Below are 19,981 nucleotides of genomic sequence, written 5' to 3' on the forward strand. Positions count from 1 at the left end.
CTCATAGTAGCCTCCATTGATGGCAATTAATGTTATTCTTTCGCAGCCTAAAACAATAAAAACAAAAACAACCCAGAAAACAATAAAACAATACAAATAAAAACTACAAAAATTACAAATTCATCAAAATCTAACAAATTCCCTTTTTTTTATAATAATATTTATTAAGATTTTCAGAAATACAGAAAGAAAAGATTAAAGTACATTCAAAGCCTTATTTTCATATACCCACTTTCCGGGACTCCCTCCTTCCCCCACCCCTACCATATTCCCCTATCATATTGTTGGTTCCACAAGCTCTCAATTCGAATTAAAACTTAGTTTGTTTAAACCATTAATCAAATTTAGATTTAAATTTATACAATCCTCATCAATACACTTAATAAAAGACAAAAGTTCTCTCCACAGGGCCCGCCCCCTTTCCGTTCCACAATTTCCCTTTTTTTGATAATAAAGACACCCCACACAGTAGAAATATAAGAAAATAAGAAATAAAGAAATATAGTAGATAAACAAAAAAGCCAATCCAGAAAATAGTTGACAAGCCTTTGGATTCTATTTCTCCCCCCCCCCCCCGTCCCCGGTTTAGTTTCCCCCTGACCACCAATCCTTGTTGTCTGCCTGGAATTCTTAGTCCATAAGTCAAATTTTTCCCCCAACTCCTTGTTGGCTTTTTCTTTTTATAATTGTTTTTAAAATTATTTTGCAACCATTTAACTTCAAATCTTTTGATAAAACTCCCCCTATTGTTCTTTCCAAGTTATGGTCCAGTTTCCTCTTGTTCCGCTGCTAAAACGTTCTAATTCAGAAGTTTAGTAAGTCTGCAGGAGTTATTGTTATTCAGGAACAAAAACTTGCGTTCAGTCCCTTCCTTTCTTCAATAGAAAATTCTATTGTCTCCTTTGGCTGAGCCCCCTGTAGACACAATATTGTTTCCGTTTTGCAGCTTTCCCAGAAGATAACCAGTCCTGTAAAATTCCGATGGTATTTTTCCACTTACGACCTTCTTTGTAATGTCCCGAAACTCCTCTAGGGGGGTTGTTGTAACTTTGTTTTCTCTAATCCAAAAGTCCGATTGTTATCCATGTTTTCGCCATTTTGTATCCGAGTTTTAACAAATTGTAACCAATTGTAACAAAATTAACCAGCAAAGTCCTCATACTAAAGTCCTCTTTGAATTTCCGACTTTGACAGCTGTCAAAATCTCCTTCGCTTTTCGCCAGGCTCTCTCCTCAATCACCCCGGTTCCCAGGGGGGGGGGGTTACGTTTTCCTTCTCCCTCCATTCTTCCTCCAGCACAGTTCTTGTAGTTTCCCATCGTGAAATTCTTAGTTTTTATCAGCAATCCAATTCTTTTTGGACCTTGGTTTCCCAGTCCTTGTTTTGGAAGGTTTACAGTAGGGGGGGGGGACTGACTTCCTTTTTGGATGCCCCCCGCTCGTGCCAAATCCGAAAAAAATTTCTTTTTTTTTTCTCCTTTTAAACCCAGTTTCCAAATTACTCACGGGTTGTTGTTAAAATCCGAATTCTCAATGGAAGAAGTCAGCGCTCTCCGCCGGATGGCATGCGGCTTCGCTCGGCAGGGATAGCGGTGGACTCAAAGCACCACGCTTCTCCCCGGCACCCGATCCGTAGCCTTTAAAAAGGCTCCTTCACGAGTCGGGAGGGCGCTAGCGGTGCCAGCCGAGTCTCCATGTCCACGGCCTCCGTGGCCGTGGTTTTTAAGGGTCCCCGCTCGGAGGGAGTCCGCCATTCGGCGATGGCGCCAACCCGGAATCTAACAAATTCCCAAGCCCACCCACACATCCATCCCACCCCATATATAAAAAATCTAAAGGGAAAGGGAAATTTCAAAACATATTAAAAATGTTATATAGTTGTCTTTAAATAAGTTCATATTTTTATTTGTTATCCAAAGGCCGAAATACTTCACTTTACCTTCCATTTTTAACCCTGTTGTTTTTTCTAACTCTTCTCTGTCTTTCTCTCCCATATTCTTTGCCAATAGTTTCGACTTTTCTTTATTCAACTTAAAACCCGAAACCTTGCCGAATTCCTTCATTTTTTCTAGGGTTCTTTGAATACTTTCTAATGGTGCTTCCATCGTTATAATCACATCATCCACGAATGCTTTAACTTTGTAGCAGTGGTTTTCCTACATTTATCCCTCTAATTTCCTTGTCTTTTTTTTATGCTCCTAGAAGAGTTTCCAGCGCCGTAATGAATAACAGTGGTGCTGGGGGGCATCCCTGTCTAACCCTTCTCTCGATATCAAATCCCTCTGTAATTTCATTATTTATCATTAACTCCAGATAAGTCTGAGGCACTGTTAGTGGGTGGTTCCCTAGACCAGATGAGTGGGAGATCTCCTGCTTTTGATGGGGTTACACTTAATCTGAAGGAGCAGGTTCATAGCTTGGGGGTACTCCTGGATCCTTTGCTGTTGCTCAAGGCTCGGGTGGCCTCAGTGGCCCGGAGTGCCTTCCATCAGCTTCCACTCAGAAGTGGTGGTGGTTTCACCAGCGATATGCTGCTGAGTGAAACCAACATCATGGTCTGTTCCTCATACTGGTCCTGGGCAATATATCGATGTATCGCCCAGGCCTAGTGAATACCCCTGTGTGTATCTTTGGCTCTCTGTCTGAGAGCAACTAGCTGACATAGAAACTTAAGGGGATACTCTGATTTGCACCCAAGTGTTTTACGTCAACATGCAGGCTGAGTTCCACATACTCTTCAACCCTTCCAAAGGTTTAAACAGGTTCCTTGGTAATCATATTATTTCTTTGTTTTCACCTGTCACTGTACTTGTACCAATCTCTCCCTGTCCCTTTTACCCAGAAGAAGGTTCAGAAACCGTGTGAGACAGTATGCTTTGATTGAGCAGGAAAATGGTGCATGCCCATATGTCACTATGTGTGTGTGCCCTATATAATCAAAATCACTAATATGGACCAATTTTAGTATTTTTTTTAATGGATTGGGTTTCAAGATTTGAAAACCATGGGGCCACATAAAATTCCAGTTGGATTTCCCCTGTAAATTAGACAACGTGCCCAAGGTACAAATTAGCCTTTTCCATCCCTTTTGGAGAGCAAGCTAATGACATATCCCTTAAGTGAAAGACCACAGCCAATGTAAAACTCCTACAGAAATGCCAAGGTGAATACATTTCTCTCAAGATATGTCAACACCTGTGCCAAATGGGAAGTTGCTTATGATAAATGAAAGCAAATGAAAGCCCTTCACAGGGATTCATAAAAAGGTGAATGCTGAGGAGTTAGGATGCGGAAGGCTAAATCTGCAATCTAGGGAACCAAGAAAAGCTGAAAATAAGAAGGATGCTCCTTCCTGCTCAGTGTAAAGTATAAACCTTCAGATTAAGAAATGGAAAAGAAAGATGCCAATAACAATTGATAAGGAAAACCAAAGTTTTGAAAGAGGGAATTCATCTATTCCTCTTAGCTAACTTCTGCATAATGCCATTGTGTAATGTTATCCAGATGCTCTACTTTTCTAAAAAAAAAACCTATTTTTAGAAACCTGCAGTATGAGGACCTCTTCATGAACACATGCACACACCAGGACATCCCCCCACATGCATAAAGTTACACCACTTAGGGAGGATATGAAGTAGAATTTGAGTGCTTTAGGGCAGAAACAAGGACTGTTTTTCAATAACCATGCCTCCATACATCTGTTTTGTGCCACCCTGTGTCCCACCACATGTTCAGAGGATGCACATAAAATAAGTTGAGTGGGAGAGCTGGGAAAAAAATCACATTAGGCAACAATGCACCACTTTGGTTCAGATAGCACATTGGTAGACAAGTCTAAAAAGCCCGGGGAACAAATTTTCATGGCCTTCTAGAGACTATAGTGGCTCCCGTACTAGAAGTAGTGTAAAAGGTAAAGGTAAAGGCACCCCTGCCCGTACGGGCCAGTCTTGACAGACTCTGGGGTTGTGCGCCCATCTCACTTAAGAGGCCAGGGGCCAGCGCTGTCCGGAGACACTTCCGGGTCACGTGGCCAGCGTGACAAAGCTGCATCTGGCGAGCCAGAGCTGCACACGGAAACGCCGTTTACCTTCCCGCTGGTAAGCGGTCCCTATTTATCTACTTGCACCCGGAGGTGCTTTCGAACTGCTAGGTTGGCAGGCGCTGGGACCGAGCAGCGGGAGCGCACCCCGCCGCAGGGATTCGAACCGCCGACCTTTCGATCGGCAAGTCCTAGGCACTGAGGCTTTAACCCACAGCGCCACCTGCGTCCCAAGTGTACTTACGTGTTAAATGTGGAATTATATACCCGATTCTGACCAAACTAAGTCTCCTAACCAAAACATACATCAGTATGTCCTCCCACTGTATATAGGTCTCATGATTCAGGCTGTCACTAAGAAGAAGAAAATTATAAACTGTCTCATCAGGGCCTGAGTGTTACATATACTCGAGTGCAAGAAGTATCAGCCACAGTAACAAATGTACCAGGCATAGGCAAACTTGAGCCTCCAGATATTTTGAGACTACAATTCCCATCATCTCTGACCACTGGTCCTGTTAGCTAGGGATGATGGGAGTTGTAGTCTCAAAACATCTGGCGGGCTGAGTTTGCCTATGCCTGAAATGTACTGGTAAACAATACATGAAAAATGGTGTGTGCCTGCAAAGTGTCTCAATATCTTTGTAACATCAACAATAGATACTGATCAATCATCTATTGCCGTAACCTCTTTCCATGGTTCAAGTGTTACAATTATTCAGCATCCTCAACATGAAGTAGATATGGAGGATGATGACGACAGCATTCATATCCTGCAGAGGAGCCAGAAAATAGTCAACTGCCTCCCCGAATCTTACACTACTTTTCCTGCAGCTGGTAAAGTGACAAGGGACCTACGTTTGCCAACTGTTAATCCATGCTACATTGATCACAATCCTGCCTTCGCCCCAAGGAAGTTTTATATCCTTGGCTAAACTCTGTCCTGGAGAGAATGCATAATCAAGACACACAAAGAATGGAGGAAGTACCTTGAGTATTCTTTGCTGCTTTTCATGCAAAAAATGAACCTGGTATAGGGAAACTAAAATGTAATGCAGCATTGCTTCCACTTTTAAATGACAAAATTGCAACACCAGCAATGGTACGTCATGTTATGGATATCATAATAATGGCAACAGCTAAATTAAATGGAAATCAAATGCCTGTATATGCAATTGGAAAGGAACTGCAGTAGAAGTTTCCTGACAAGTATAGGGAGGATCACATTATATTCATGAAGTGTGGCCTTCATAGTGAAATGATGGTCATTAACTTACTTGGCAAGTGGTTAATTTGCAGTGGATTAACTGAATTAGTAACAATTGGAAATAACTGGTATTGTTAGTTCTGGTGTTGCAGAATCCTGCCTCACATTATCATATGTGAAAAGATATTGATATGCTCATCAAGTTACTTTAACTGTCTACAGGTACAAGCATTCCACAAAGCATGTGAAACAGATTCTATCATCAGTGACGTAAACATTGAACTATGGATTACGTGGGAAACATCTGAATGTCCTCAGTTCCAATACTGGAACACAATTATTGAACCAAAGTCCCTGCTAGTACAACTTACATTAAGTATTCACACATCTAACTTTAAAATGTTTGTGGATACTTTTACTCAGTTATGCTCTGAGTCCCATAAAAGGGGAGTTGGGCTGTTAAAGGCACCCCCCCCCTATTTTCTGGTAATACACTTTTCTGGTAACAATACCTGTTAACTTCTCATTTTTAATAAAGGGTTCAAAACTAAAATTAATTTTATTTCCCTAAAAAATAAAACAAAAACCACCCATCTTCTTCATGCTTCTGGAGTTTTGTCAAGAGCAGATTCTGCCTTCCTACCTTCGGACTGACAATGGCGTGATAAAATGAAACGCAAAATCAAGCACTCAATGCATTTGGTTGTCGGTCTCCTTCCTCTCCCATTTTCCTCCACTGCAGTAAATGAAGGAGCCTTCAGCTTGCTTTTCTGCTCCAGCTCCCTTTCTCTCCCCACTAATGGCACGAAGGCATGGGCACAGCTAACTTCATTAACTTTGCTACGCGTGCTCAGAACACTGTCGGGAAGGGGGCGGTGCAAGTGAAAGAAGAACGGTGCGCACAAGAGGTTGATCCCCGCTCCTTTGTGACGTTTGCTTTAGCAAAGACTGGTCGCTAAGTATTGGGGGGAGGGGGAGAAGAAGGGATAAAGGGTGGGGGGGGGGATGTGCGTGTGGGTTTGCGAGTGAGCAGGCCGCTCGCTCTCTCGCTCACCTGCAATTTCCTAAGCTTAGCCTGTGATTAGTGCAGGCCTCGGACCTGGCGAACCTCGGAAAGCGGCAGTCAAGTCCTCTTTTCTCCACTCCTCCAGCTCGAGCAGGAGCACGCCAAGCGAAGGTGAGGAGTGGGTGGGGGGTGCTCAATCGCGGTAAGGGGATTGTTGAAACTTTTAATTGTTTTTTTAAAGGGCGGATGTGTGGGAGAGGTGCCAGGCTGCTTAGGCCCCAGAACAGGCCCCAACGCCTACCAACACTCACGTAGCACACCACTTTTTTAAATTTACTCCCCGCTTCACATGTAAACCCGCTCGGGCTTTACAACCAGAGGGGCGCGAGTGTGCATTCGGCTTCTACTCCGCCGCGCGGCTCGACCCAGCACTGTAGCTGTCCCCGAGAGGCGGCCAGAAAATGGCGGCAAACAAAATGGCGGCTGTCAGAATCAGCGGCAGAGATAACAGAGAAGCACAGCTTACAGAGGCCTTTTTCTTCCTCTGCCTTATTCAACTTTTAGAAAACACACACCTCCCCCCGAAGTCTTCTAATAGCCAGTGGTTGTAGCGCTAGACAAACCTCGCTTCTGCGCCTTATAGTACTGTGGGATGTTAAAGACAAAACGGAAAGTGTGCAGGGGAAGAAGGAAGCGCCGGCGGTGCGGCTGTCAGGGGAGTTGTCGGCTGAAAACTCCTTCCTCTTTCCCCCGACAGCCCACAGCTGATGGGAGCCTTCGTCGTCATGTCTTATCTCAGATCCCGCGCGAGGCATCGCTGGCTCTTTGCCTTCCTCGGCCGTGCAACACTAGCTCTGGGAAGGATGGGTACAACCCCACCCCCCTTTTGCCCTACCCGCGCTCTAAAGAGCCGCTTTATTGTTTGCCCGTCACGGGCGCTGATTGGAAGCGAGGGGAAGAGGAGCGTTTTGTGTGTGTATATAGGCACGCGGGTCTCCGCCTCATTCAAGCGCAAGGCTCCCCATCCCCTTTATTGAGTAGCCGCCACCTTGGAAGCCTTTGGAAAAAAAGAATTTACGTTTTGAGCCCCACGACTTGGTTTGGGAGAGCTCTTTCCAGCCAGAAACAGTCTGACCCCTTCTGTGTGTTTACATTTAAGTTTTGTTGGGACTTGCCCATGTGTTTTTAAGTTTGCAGTGGTTTGCTGCCTTTACTTGCACATGTTTACCCCAAAAAAACCCAGCTTAGTCTTTCAGCTTCTTTAAGATTAAATGCATCTACTGCATAAACTTTAATAATATAGACTACAGCCTACTTCATGAGGACTTGGGGCACATACAACCTGTATTTTCAAAATTCAACTTTTGTTTATTGGCCCACATGCAAACCACCACCACCTCTAAGCACCACCTCAACTGCCTCTCCCGATGCAGGTGGAACAGAGAGATAGAGCTGGGTGACATCTGCATGCTGATGAAACTTCATTCCAAATCTAATGACAGTTCCCACAGGCTTCAGAGCATGAGGGACAAGATGGAGTCCTGTGGGACACCACAGAGCAACACCCATGGTGCTGAACAGTAGCCTCCCATTACTATTTTCTGAAAATGGCCCTGTAAGTAGAATTGGAACCACTGAAGCACAGTTCCTCTGAGCCTCTCCAGAAGGATACTGTGGCCAGCAGTATCAAAAGCTGCTGAGAGATCAAGGAGAATGAGTGGGGTGGCACACCCTGCATCTCTCTCCAGATAAATGTCATAACTCAGTGTTATCAAGGCAGTTTATGCCATGAACAGTCGTAAAGCCAGACTGGAATGGAGCCAAGTAAATACAGTTTGCACACACTGGGCAATTGAGCACTGCATTTGCAGAAGAGTGAAAAAATGTTTTTATTTTAATTCTGGGGAACTTAAAAGTGAGTTAAAATGCCTATCCAAGAGACTTAAGAAATTCATGTGTTTGATGTCATTAAGAAAGTGCTAAGTTTTTTAAAAACAGAACCCCAAAATTGTAATGTGTTGTCTACTACAGCAGTAAAGGATTTTAACAAAATATAAAATGAGTCGGTACAATGCATAAACTGAATTAATGTAGTATTATGGTACGTACTGATATGTAATGGATTTTCATAATCTATTAAGTTCTAAACACCCTGCAATTGGAAATGGATATTCAGAAGTGAATCACAGCTATTTCAAAATAATAATTTACAGGAACGTTTACAGGAACCTGAGGTGGTCTTTTGTTACCTGGTGGTAGATTATTGCTCCAGCCTTTTCTTGTTGCAGTAGTCTTATACACCTGTTACACCACTTTTTACTATTCACACTAAATGTGTAAAAACAACAACAGAAATCCTTAGCTGTCAAAAATTGTGATTATAAAATTTAAATGAACCTATCGTATGGTGTTCTTCACAGAAGGCTTTTTGTTCCAGTACAGTCTTCATGAATGGAAAGAAGGGAAGCCATTTTCGCCATTTTTGCTTCCTCTTGCAGCCCTCCTTCCCCCTCCCACACTGTTCCAAAGGCTCATCTAACCTTCTGGAGTAGAATTGTGTGGAAGTTGAGGAGACTGCAGAGGGAAGGGTAGTTGGCAAAAATTGCTTTCCACCATTTTCTGTTCATGAAAGCCTCCAGTGGCTTGAAAAGCCTTCAGTGAGTGGTGGAACACATTTGGATGCAACTCACTTAGTATTTCTACCTGGTAGGGCTGGGCGATATCTGGTTTTCAACATCACAATATATCACCAGCTAAATATTACGATATCTTGATATATCAAGTGCTATATATCTGCAGCGGCAGAGGGCCTTGCTCAACCTCCCTGTGGCAGCAGAGGGTCCCAATGTACCTCCTCACAGTGGCAGAGGGTGTGCTGCACTTCCCTACAGCAGCAAAGGGTCTTGATGCGCCTCTCCAAAGTGGTGGAGGGTTCACCGTGCTTCCCTGCAGCAGCAGAGGGCTTTTCTGCGCCTCCCTGTGCCGGCTGAGGGTCTCACCCAGTGTTTGAAACTCCCATTGTTCTAGGTGCATTTTGCGACAGGGAATTTCATTAGGGTGAGCAATTTCTGAGCTCTGGGTGCAGTACTGCACCTAAGATTTCAGATAAAAACTGCACGGTGGAAGGAAAGGAGGAACTGGAGAAGAGACCCTTTAAAGAATATTAGGGGGGTGGGCTAAACCATGTGAAAAATGAACATAAAATTTTAGCTGCAGTTCATTCATTTTCAATTTTGTATTCTTCTTGTTAAAAAAAAGTGTGCCTGGACATTCCATTGTTATGCTCATAACCTAGGTTGAAGGTGCCATTTAGCTCCTAGCTTTCATATCTCAGTTTCTAACACTAGTCCCACCATACCTCCCCAAAGTGGTGGAGGGTGTGCCATGCTTCCCCCCAGCAACAGAGGGCCTTGCCACACCTCCCCTTGGCAGCAGGGAGTCAGGCTATACCCCCTTGCAGCAGGCAGGGGGTGCACCACGCTTCCCTGCAGCAGCTGAGGCCCTTGAGGCTCCCTGCAGCGGAGGAGGGCCTGAACATGTAAGGAAGTAGTAGATTCAATAAAAAGATTAAATAAACTTCCATATAATATACCGTATTGGCCCGAATATAAGCCACACTTTCCCCCCAAATTCCAATTGTGAAAAGTTAAAAGTGTGGCTTATATTTGCGACCTTACGGTATCGCTGCTGAAACAGCTGCTCACGAGGGCCGTCGGGGGTGCAGGACAACTGCGCCCATCCCATCTGCGTCTCCCAAGCCTCCCCCAAGCCACTGTAAGGAAAGGGGAAGGGGGGAGGCTGCAGCAAAGCGGCACTGCTCCCTGCCCCCCGGAATCAGCCCATGGGGCAATGGCACACAGCCCGCCCACCTCTGCCAAGTTTCCCCAGAGCTGCCGTAAGGAAAGGGGAAGGGGAAAGAAGCCCGGGGGCATGGGGCAACGGCACACAGCTTGCCTGCCGCTCCCAAGCCTCCCTTGGGGAGGTAGTGCCACGAGGTGGTAGTGTTGGGAGGTGGGCACACTGTGTGCTCGGAGCCGATCGTCGGCTGTCCCCCATTCAGGGCAGTAGTGCTAGGAGGCAGACACGCAGCACGCTCGGAACCAGACGCCAGCTTGGGGAGTGGGCGCCCATCGCCCCCCCCCATCCCCTGTTCAGTACAGTACATTACAGTAATACCACAAATAAGCCTTGAATTTTAAAGGTGTGGCTTATTTGTGGGTGCGTCTTATATTCCAGACAATACAGTGGTACCTCGGGTTACATACACTTCAGGTTACATATGCTTCAGGTTACAGACTCCGCTAACCCAGAAATATTACCTCGGGTTAAGATATTTGCTTCAAGATAAGAACAGAAATCGTGCAGCAGCAGGAGGCCCCATTAGCTAAAGTGGTGCTTCAGGTTAAGAACAGACCTCCAGAACGAATTAAATTCTTAACCTGAGGTACCACTGTACGAAGTTGCATCTGCTTCCCCACTCAGAGGTCTGAGTGGAATCCGCATGCATAAGCCTTACTGAGATCAACTAAACTTCTACTTTCCTGGGAGTAAGCCTCATTGAATCCAGTAGTGCTTGCTTGCACTACTACCCAACTACCCAATTGTCCTGCTGGTAATTAATATAGCAACGTAGGTATTGCTGCAACGTTGTGTTCCTTCTCTCTGACTCTCCGTTCGTTTCTGGATGCCTGGGCGAGGAAAGGCTTATTTCCACTTTGAGCAACTGCATGAGTTTTTTCCAGAACTGTGAGGTAAATTGGGTTCTGTGATCTGAAATCACTTGACGGGGAAGTCCATGCAACTTGAACACATGATCTACAAACAACTGTGCTGTTTTGGGGGCTGTTGGGAGTCTTTTATGAGGCACGAAGTGGGCCATTTTTTTGGGGGGGGGGGAATCCACCATCACCCAAATTCCTGTCTGTTGCTGCAACCTTGGTAGATCAGTTATAAAATCCATAGCAATGGTTTCCCAAGGCTCTTTAAGTGGTAGGTAGCAGTTGTAGTAAGCCCGGTGAGGCTTCCTTGGGTCTCTTTGCCTGTTGACACGTTTTACAAGCTTGCACATAATCCTTTACATCTTCTCTTACCCTTGGTCACCAAAACTGTCTCGTCACATGGTATAATGCTTTGTACTGACCAAAGGGACCTGCTGTAGGGTTGTCATGACATTGATGCAGAACGATGGCTCTAAGGTCCCCTGCTGGAACGTAGAGAGTCTCACCCTTGTACAAAAGTCCTTCTTTTTCTGAAAAACCCTCAATATCATTATTATCTCCCTCCAGTGCCCTCAATTTGTCTCTGGGGAAAGCATCCTCTCGTCTGCCGCTGAAAGTCTGTCTCGTCTCTCACTAATCCTGCCGCCAACTGCAACTGTTTCGGTGTCAAGATATGCCTGTATACCAAGACTGATTCTTCTTCCTGGTATTCAGGTTTCCTTGAAAGGGCGTCTGCCCCTTGTTTCTGGCTCCCGGCCACATACTTGACTCTGAAGTCAAACCTATAAAAAAAAACTGCCCATCAAATTTGCCTCAGATTCAACTGTTTCACCGCCTGCCAACATTCCAAATTCCAATGGTTCATGTGCACTTCTACCTGGTGCAGAGCTCCCTCCAGGAAATGTCTCCACACTTCAAAGGCTTCATTGATTGCCAAAAGTTCCTTCTCCCAAATTGTGTAGTTCTTCTCAGAAAGGTTCAGCTTTCTCAAGTGGAACACGCACGGCCGAAGGTTGCCCTCTATGTCCTCTTGTAGCAGCAGCACCGCTACTGCCCTATCTGAAGCGTCCATCTCCACTATTAGTGGTTGATGAGGGTCTGCATGTGCCAGATACATCTCTGAAGAGAACATGGTTTTTAAACGTTGGAATGCCCGTCACGCATCATTTGTCCACCGGCAGGTTTTTTTTGCCCCTGAGGCAATCAGTGAACAGTGCAGTCAGTCTTGAATAGGCAGGCACAAACCTACAATACTGGTTGGCGAACCCCAAGAATCTTTGTAAGTCCTTCTTTGTTTTGGGTTCCTGCCACAACATCAAGCAATATATACATTTCAAAGGGCTAGACTGATTATAAACAATGAACTGCCCACTGACTCCCCTTCTCTTCATAACAGTGTTAGAAACACATTTAAAAGCAATTAGGGACGACCCAAAAATAGAAGGGAATAAAATCTGAAAAAGATCCTATAAGGTCAAGGCTTTTGCAGATGACCTGATAATTACAGCAAAAACCCCATTAGAAAGTATTTTAAAACTGTTGGAGAAAATGAACGAATTCGGCCAATTATCCGGTTTCAAAATCAACAAAGAAAAAACAAAACTTATGGTGAAAAATTTGGATGCACAAGAAAAAGTAGAGTTGGAAAAAGAGACAGGATTAAAAGTTATGAACAAAGCCAGATACCTAGGAGTTTGGATTACTATGAAAAACATCAATCTTTATAAGGATTATTATATAAAGGCCTGGAATGGTATAAAAAAAGAGCTAGAGAGCTGGAATAGATTAAAACTGTCTTTATGGGGGAGAATCTCTACAATTAAAATGGTAGTCCTTCCGAAAATGTTGTTCCTTTTTCAAACCATTCCAGTTATTAATGGACTTAACTGTTTCAAAGAATGGCACAGGTATTTGGTTTTTTATCTTTATCTTACATTTGGCAAGGTAAGAAACCCAGAATAAAATGTAAATTATTAACAGATTTAAAAGAAAGAGGTGGCTTCGCTTTGCCAGACCTTAGGTTGTACTACGAAGCAGCATGTTTTGTATGGTTAAAGCATGTCCAAAGTCTGTTTCGGCGGCCTAATCCGGCCCGCCAGTCGGTTTAATCCAGCCCATGTGGCAGTTTATTTCCTAGGGTAAAATCCTAAAAAAAACCTCAACAACTTCAATCCTAAAAAAGCTCAACATCTTTTGGGTAAAATCAGGAAAAAAAGCTCAACAACTTCAATACTTCAATCCTGAAAAAAAAGGTCAACAACTTTGGTTGGCCCTCACGGCCTTTCACTGGAAAGGATTGGATGATCTTAAAGAATACTAATTTACTGGATATAGAAGGATGGGACAATAAAGTAGGATGGAGGTGAGGAAAGAAAGAAGAGCTTTCCAGTTCTTTGTTTATCAGGCTGTGCATAATTAGGTAAAGGTAAAGGTACCCCTGCCCGTACGGGCCAGTCTTGACAGACTCTGGGGTTGTGCGCCCATCTCACTTAAGAGGCCAGGGGCCAGCGCTGTCCGGAGACACTTCCGGGTCATGTGGCCAGTGTGACAAAGCTGCATCTGGCGAGCCAGAGCCGCACACGGAAACGCCGTTTACCTTCCCGCTGGTAAGCGGTCCCTATTTATCTACTTGCACCCGGAGGTGCTTTCGAACTGCTAGGTTGGCAGGCGCTGGGACCGAGCAGCGGGAGCGCACCCCGCAGCAGGGATTTGAACCGCCGACCTTTCGATCGGCAAGTCCTAGGTGCTGAGGCTTTAAACCACAGCGCCACCTGTGTCCCATTTGTGCATAATTAGCTGAGCTCTAAGTGGAAAGATACCAGTGAAGCTGAAAAAGTTTGCTGGTTTGTCTAAGGAGTAATCATCATTTCTTATTGGTGAGGAGGGAAAGAGGAAACAAAGTTGGAGACACAGTGCCTGCAATATCTGTAAAGTATCTTCAGCTGAGCCCTGAGAAGCTGTTAAGTCGCCACCTTTTGTTCACCAGCATATTGCCTTGTTGAAGCACTTACCATGATGTTATTTCAATACCATATTCAATGATACGGCGATTTATTAAACAGCCCTACTATCTGGGTACTTACTACTGTGTTCAGTACAGTTGTACCTTAGCTGACGAATGCCTTGGCAGTTGAATGTTTTGGCTCCCAAACGCCGCAAACCCGGAAGTGAGTGTTCCAGTTTGCGAACGTTCTTTTGGAAGCCGGACGTCCGGCGGGGTTTCTGCGGCTTCTGATTGGCTACAGGAAGCTCCTGTAGCCAATCCGAATCCGCACCTTGGAAGTCTAACGGACTTCTGGAATGGATTCCATTCAGCTTCCATGGTATGACTCTATAACTAACATTGTGTTAGGCTGCAATCTGAAATAGATTTGCTAAGGCATTTGCCTCCCTGAACATAGTGGGACTTATTTATCAGTAGACATGCTTAGAATACTACTATAAATTGAAGTGTTACTCATTTATAAATGTTTGTAGGTTGGTTACGCTATTATTTGCAAATCCTGTCATCCAAATAGCAACTGAGTCTACTTTCTTATTCCTCAGCTGGTCTGCTGGTAGGTACATAGGAAGCCACCTTATACTGAGTCAGACCATTGTTCCTTTTAGCCAGATATTGTCTATACCGGGGGTCGGCAACCTGCGGCTCCAGAGCCGCATGCGGCTCTTTAACTCCTTTGCTGCGGCTCCGGGGCGGAGGCGAGGGGAGGAGGCGCATTTTCTGGGCGGAAACACGCAAAAAGCCGCTTATGATTGGATCAGACACAGAGGCAGGACGCTGGCAGCCAGGGACAGGAAGTTGATAGCTGTGTTGCTTGGTAACCAGGAAGTTGCGGTCGCCATTTTGAGCTAACCACGTGGTTTGGCCCGGCGGCCATTTTAGGTGAGGCACTCTGTTGTGGGAATTGGATACTCAGGCTTTATAAGTGACAATATATGCTCAATTGGTGGATTGGAAGAGAACAAGTTATTTAAGTTAAGCATTTTAAGAGCTCATAGAGATTTGACTCTGAGTGTTATTATATTAAAGCGCTTTAATTAGGGCTTTAGCTCCAAGGATATATATGCAACCCTGAAATATAATTAATTTGATTGCTTTAATAAGTGCTTTCAGTAGTCAACTTATTGCTTGATTCCAATTGTATTTAAGCTTATCGAGTGTGGATTCATTTTGGTAATTTAATTCATTTGGTTGGAACTTTAAATTCATTTTGGTTGACTAAGAGAAAGGGCAGATCAATTGCTGCTGGATTCTGATTGTATATCAATTTAATTTAATTGATTAGATTCATTTGGTTGATTTAAGTCCTTTGGTTAGTTAATTAAGAAACAGTATTTATTATTGCAGGCCAATTTAATTACTTAATTCCGTTTAAATTAACTGGAAGTTGGTTCATTAGGCCAACTCATTTTATTTAGTGGTTACTTTAAATTTATTTGCTTGATCAGGAGCAAGGGCAGTTACTGCCCCCTGCCTACAGTGCCCACCCCTTCTGTTTAAAAAACAGTTGAACGCAATATATATATATATATATATATATATATATATATATATATATATATAATAATAATAATATTCAAAATAAGATAAAATAAATAAATAAATAAATAAAACTTGACGTAGATCAATAACAACAATAATTTTAAACGCATAGCTATTCTTTAACTGGGGTGCTCGGCTTACTGTCGGCTTCTGATTCCTACTTTTAAAACAGGGCTAATTTGAATTGAAATTGGTAAATAGTTAAGTAATTATATAATTATATATAAACATGAAAAAGTATGCATTTGGAGTCCTGTCGATCTTCGGTTCCACATATGTATGTGAGCAGGTCTTCTCCAACATGAACTATATTAAAAACAGTTACGGATAGGTAGCCGTGTTGGTCTGCCATAGTCAAAACAAAAAAAAAATTCCTTCCTGTAGCACCTTAAAGACCAACTAAGTTAGTTCTTGGTATGAGCTTTCGTGTGCATGCACACTTCTTCAGATACACATGTATCTGAAGAAGTGTGCATGCACACGAAAGCTCATACCAAGAACTAACTTAGTTGGTCTTTAAGGTGCTACAGGAAGGAATTTTTTTTTGTTTATATTAAAAACAAACATCGATCACGCCTCACAGATGACAGCTTGCAAGCCTGTGTGAAAATGAAGGTGACGTCTTACAGCCCTGATGTGCAGACACTGAGCACTGAGGTTCAGGAGCAAAAGTCCCATTAACCTGGTTACCTGGTTGTAAATTAAATATTTTAATTAGCTATTAATTTGTCCTTTTTTCTTGAGATTTACAGCTGACTGCACAATCCTGCATATAGAGCATTAAGGCAAGAAACAATATATACAGTGTTATATTTGTTTTAAATGTTGCAATGTTTTTGCGGCTCCCAGTTGTTGTTTTTCTTCGGAAACGGGTCCAAGTGGCTCTTTTTGTCTTAAAGGTTGCAGACCCCTGGTCTATACTGACTGGTAGCAGCTCTCCAGGATTTCAAACAGGGTTCTCTCTCTGCTCTACTACGAGATGCTGGGGGTGGATGCTGATATTTGCGCTTGTTGTGAAATCTAGTAATAAGATAACTTTACATGTGCTTGCTAATTTCGGCTTGCATTGACTTCTGTATTAAGTGCTAAAGCATCATTCTAAGACATTTATCTTAGTACAAGTAGTAATTTCTATATACTTTTCTTTTCACAGTTTGTGGATGAGCATAGATGATTATGGATCCAGGTGGTGGAAGTCTTGGGTTGCAGACAGAGGAATGCAAAATGCCTCACACCATGATTATGCAGGATTTTGGTAAAACGACCTTTCATTTTTAACTCATGCTTGTTAATCTTTTGCAGTGTATAATGAATAAATAACCTGTGGCATAGGTGCCAAACATGACACAGGAAGTAGGCATTTCTGGCACTACTAAGCAGGAGCCTGAGGACGTAAAGGCCTGGCTGTAGCACAGGGGTTGGCTGGCATTCTTGACAACCTGTTCTATGTTGCACTGCTGCCAACTTGCTGCTTTAGTAGACCAGAGGCTTGAGGGATGTGTATGGTAGAGTGGTGCTATCTTTACTTTGAGCTTGCCAAAAGGATGCCCAAACAATTATTGTTTATAATACTACTGTATTTATTTTTTGAAATAATGTAAGCTTCAGTATTGGATGGCAATTGAGAGTTAATTTTTTGTTTTAATTAATCATATTCTGTATACTAGGAGAGCAATCCTATAGTAAGTTCCACTGGGATGAGCAGGTTAGGATCCAGCTGATTTTCATCCAGGAGGTTCCCAACACAGCCAGAGATACATTATTGTATCTCTCCCAGCTCAGCCAGAACCTAGCTGACTGAGCTGAGCTCAGCGGATCTTAAGATTATTTACTTAGTTACCAACCTTCTTCAAAAGATCTCAGGGTGGTTCAGAAGATAAAAATACAAGATAAAAGCATAAATAGTTAAAACCAAACAACAGCTCCCCCTCCCACAAACACATTTAAAATGCTGTGCAAAAGGGTATGACGGAAACAGGCTCAGTGAGCTCTCTCTCTCTCTCTCTCTCTCTCTCTCTCTCTCTCTGTGTGTGTGTGTGTGTGTGTGTGTGTGTGTACTTAGAATGGACCAGATATGGCTATCAAAAAACTGCCAGCCTAACCTATCCTTTCCTTCAGAAGACAATAACATGAGCTACCTATGGGGATCTTTTGAAGCTTAGTGGCTCAGCTATCATAACTTCTTAAAACTATAATTGAATGTATTGGAAGGTAGAGTAGTTTACCAGACTGAAATTACGTCTACACCACTTTGTTTGTTACCCAGGTGAGGGACCACCTTTTAAATAAAACATGGAACCAGGAAATTAATTTAAGTCCAGCATCCAGGAGGAACCCAGCTTTTATTATAGCTATTGCAAATAGGACAGAGCTCAACTTAACATGGTGGTTCTATCCAGTTAAGAAAAAGGTGTGCTACGAGCAGCATCAGAACAAGAGTTTTATAGACACAGCACACAGAGTCATAAAACATCAAAATATAACATTGTTAAATTTTCTACATGCATCAAGAAAGGTTACAGGTCACGAGATGGTAAATACACAATACAAATGCAGCTGAAATTGCAACTTACACTGGCTTCTTCAGTCTCACTATTATTCAACCCTTTCATGGCAAGCGTCTTTAGTACTTAGTAGAGGAGCCTTTTGCTGCTACAGCCTACTGCAAACTAGATGCATTGCCAGACAACAGCTTCTGGCAGCGTTCCTGAGCTTCTGCGCATCTGCGAGCACTGAAACCCAGAAGTAACCCGTTCCGGTACTTTTGGGTTCGGCGCAGTGTGCAACCCGAAAACATACAACCTAAAGTGTCTGTAACCCGAGGTATGACTGCAATATTCTTGGGTTTATGTGCTGCAACCGCCTTCTTCAAATCCACCTGAGATTTTCTATGGGGTTCAGGTCAGGTGACACTGATGGCCACTGTAGAAGCTTCCAGGACTACTTCTGCAACCAAACCTTGGTGAAATTTGAGGTATGCTTGGGACCATTGCCCTGTTGGAAGGTCCAGTGACACCCAAACTTCACCTTCCTCACAGACAGCATGACGTTTCCTCCTAGGATTTCCCAATACTTCAATGAATCCATCCTGCCTTCCACACATTGCAAACTGCAAGTGGCAGAGGATGCAAAGCAGCCCCAGAGCATCACCGAGCCACCACCATGCTTCACTGTAGGCAGAGTGTTCTTTTCAGCGTGTGCTTCACTCTTCTTCCTCCAGACATAGCGCTGATCCATGGGGCCAAAAAGTTCCAATTTTTTTTTCATCGCTCCACAGAACAGAATCCAAAAACTACTGTGGCTTATTTATATGATTTTGAGCTTATTGGAGCCAACTTTTCTTGAGCTTTTGGGTCAGCAGTGGTGTACGCCTTTGAGTTCTGGCATAGAAATGTTGGGGAAATGCCCTGGGGTGCCCCTGCAGCCCCCAAACTCTGAGCGTCCTCCGGTAATTATTCTGATAAAAAAAGAAATGGATCCAGAAAATCAGTTTTTTCCAAAAGCATCTGGATCTGGTCTGCGACCACTCAATCCAGAACCTTGTCCAGGACTGGGAGATTAGCAAGTGGCTGGTAGTTAGGTTTTCCAAATCCAGGGGAGGTTTCATAAGGAGTGGTTTTACCACTTCCTCCTACAAACAGGCAGGGACCACCCCCTCTCTTAAAGAGGCATTGATCACTGGATACATCAGTCTCCAAGAGTGGACCTTCCTAATGGGGGGGGGAGGTGCTAACTGTTGGGAAAACGCCCTGGAGTGCCCCTGCAGCCCCCAAACTGTGAGCGCCCTCCGGTATTCGCAGCTCTGGAAAAGGCATTCACCTTCTTCAGTGCGCTTCAGCTACATATATCAACTGATATATGCACACTAATCTTCTGGCATAACAGCAAGAAGAACGAGACATTGTAGAGCTAATCTGCGTATTTATTTACACACTACATACAGACAAAGGAATTATTGCAGCCTTTCTCTCCAGCTCTGAGAGAACAGACAGGTCAAAAGCAAAAGTTCAGTGTAACAGTACACATAGCGGAAGACATAAGACTGTCTTCCGTTCTCACACTCTTCCCAGACAGGCATGTGAATTATACCAATCACATCTGCAGCATCGGAGGCATGAAATACTAACAAGAAATATGTGCCTTACTTTGCTCACTGAAACATCACTGCCTGCTACCACCAAGTCTTGCTGCAGCTCTTTTGCAGTCACTCAAGTGTTTTTCCCAGCCTGTCTTCTCAGAAATGTGGTTTCTGCTGCAGTTTGCTTCCTTTTTCTGCCCCATCCAGGTAGTGTAACCACCGTAACTTTGAACTTGGAAACTCTGCTTCCAATGGTGTCTTTAGGAACATTCAGTGCCTTCGCTATGTTCTTGTATGCTGCTCCTTGTTTGTGATGGGTGATGTTCTCTTGAACCATTCTCTTGACTTAGCCATATTTCTAACATGCATCCAAATTTGACACTCTGCAACC

The 19,981-nt window shown here is 43.7% G+C and overlaps 2 protein-coding genes across 8 annotated transcripts in view; one reads left to right on the forward strand and one right to left on the reverse strand.

Moving 5' to 3' along the window:
* Nucleotides 1-19,981, reverse strand: part of LOC309361223 (uncharacterized protein) — a gene marked incomplete at its 3' end in the record, with an annotated part of 497,879 nt that overhangs the window by 16,817 nt on the left and 461,081 nt on the right. The window lies entirely within an intron of this gene.
* LOC309361133 (zinc finger protein 711-like) overlaps nt 6,135-19,981 on the forward strand; it is a 72,005-nt gene continuing 58,158 nt past the window's right edge. For all 7 annotated transcript variants that reach the window (XM_081896082.1, XM_081896084.1, XM_081896088.1 and 4 more), the window contains exons 1-2: nt 6,135-6,422; nt 16,666-16,767. In XM_081896082.1, coding sequence (XP_081752208.1) covers nt 16,683-16,767 — 85 coding nt within the window. In that variant the 5' untranslated portion in view covers nt 6,135-6,422; nt 16,666-16,682. The remainder of the gene's footprint in view (nt 6,423-16,665; nt 16,768-19,981) is intronic.

Source organism: Podarcis melisellensis, assembly GCF_964234715.1.
Source record: "Podarcis melisellensis genome assembly, chromosome: W".
In the NCBI taxonomy this organism is placed as follows: Eukaryota; Metazoa; Chordata; class Lepidosauria; order Squamata; family Lacertidae; genus Podarcis; species Podarcis melisellensis.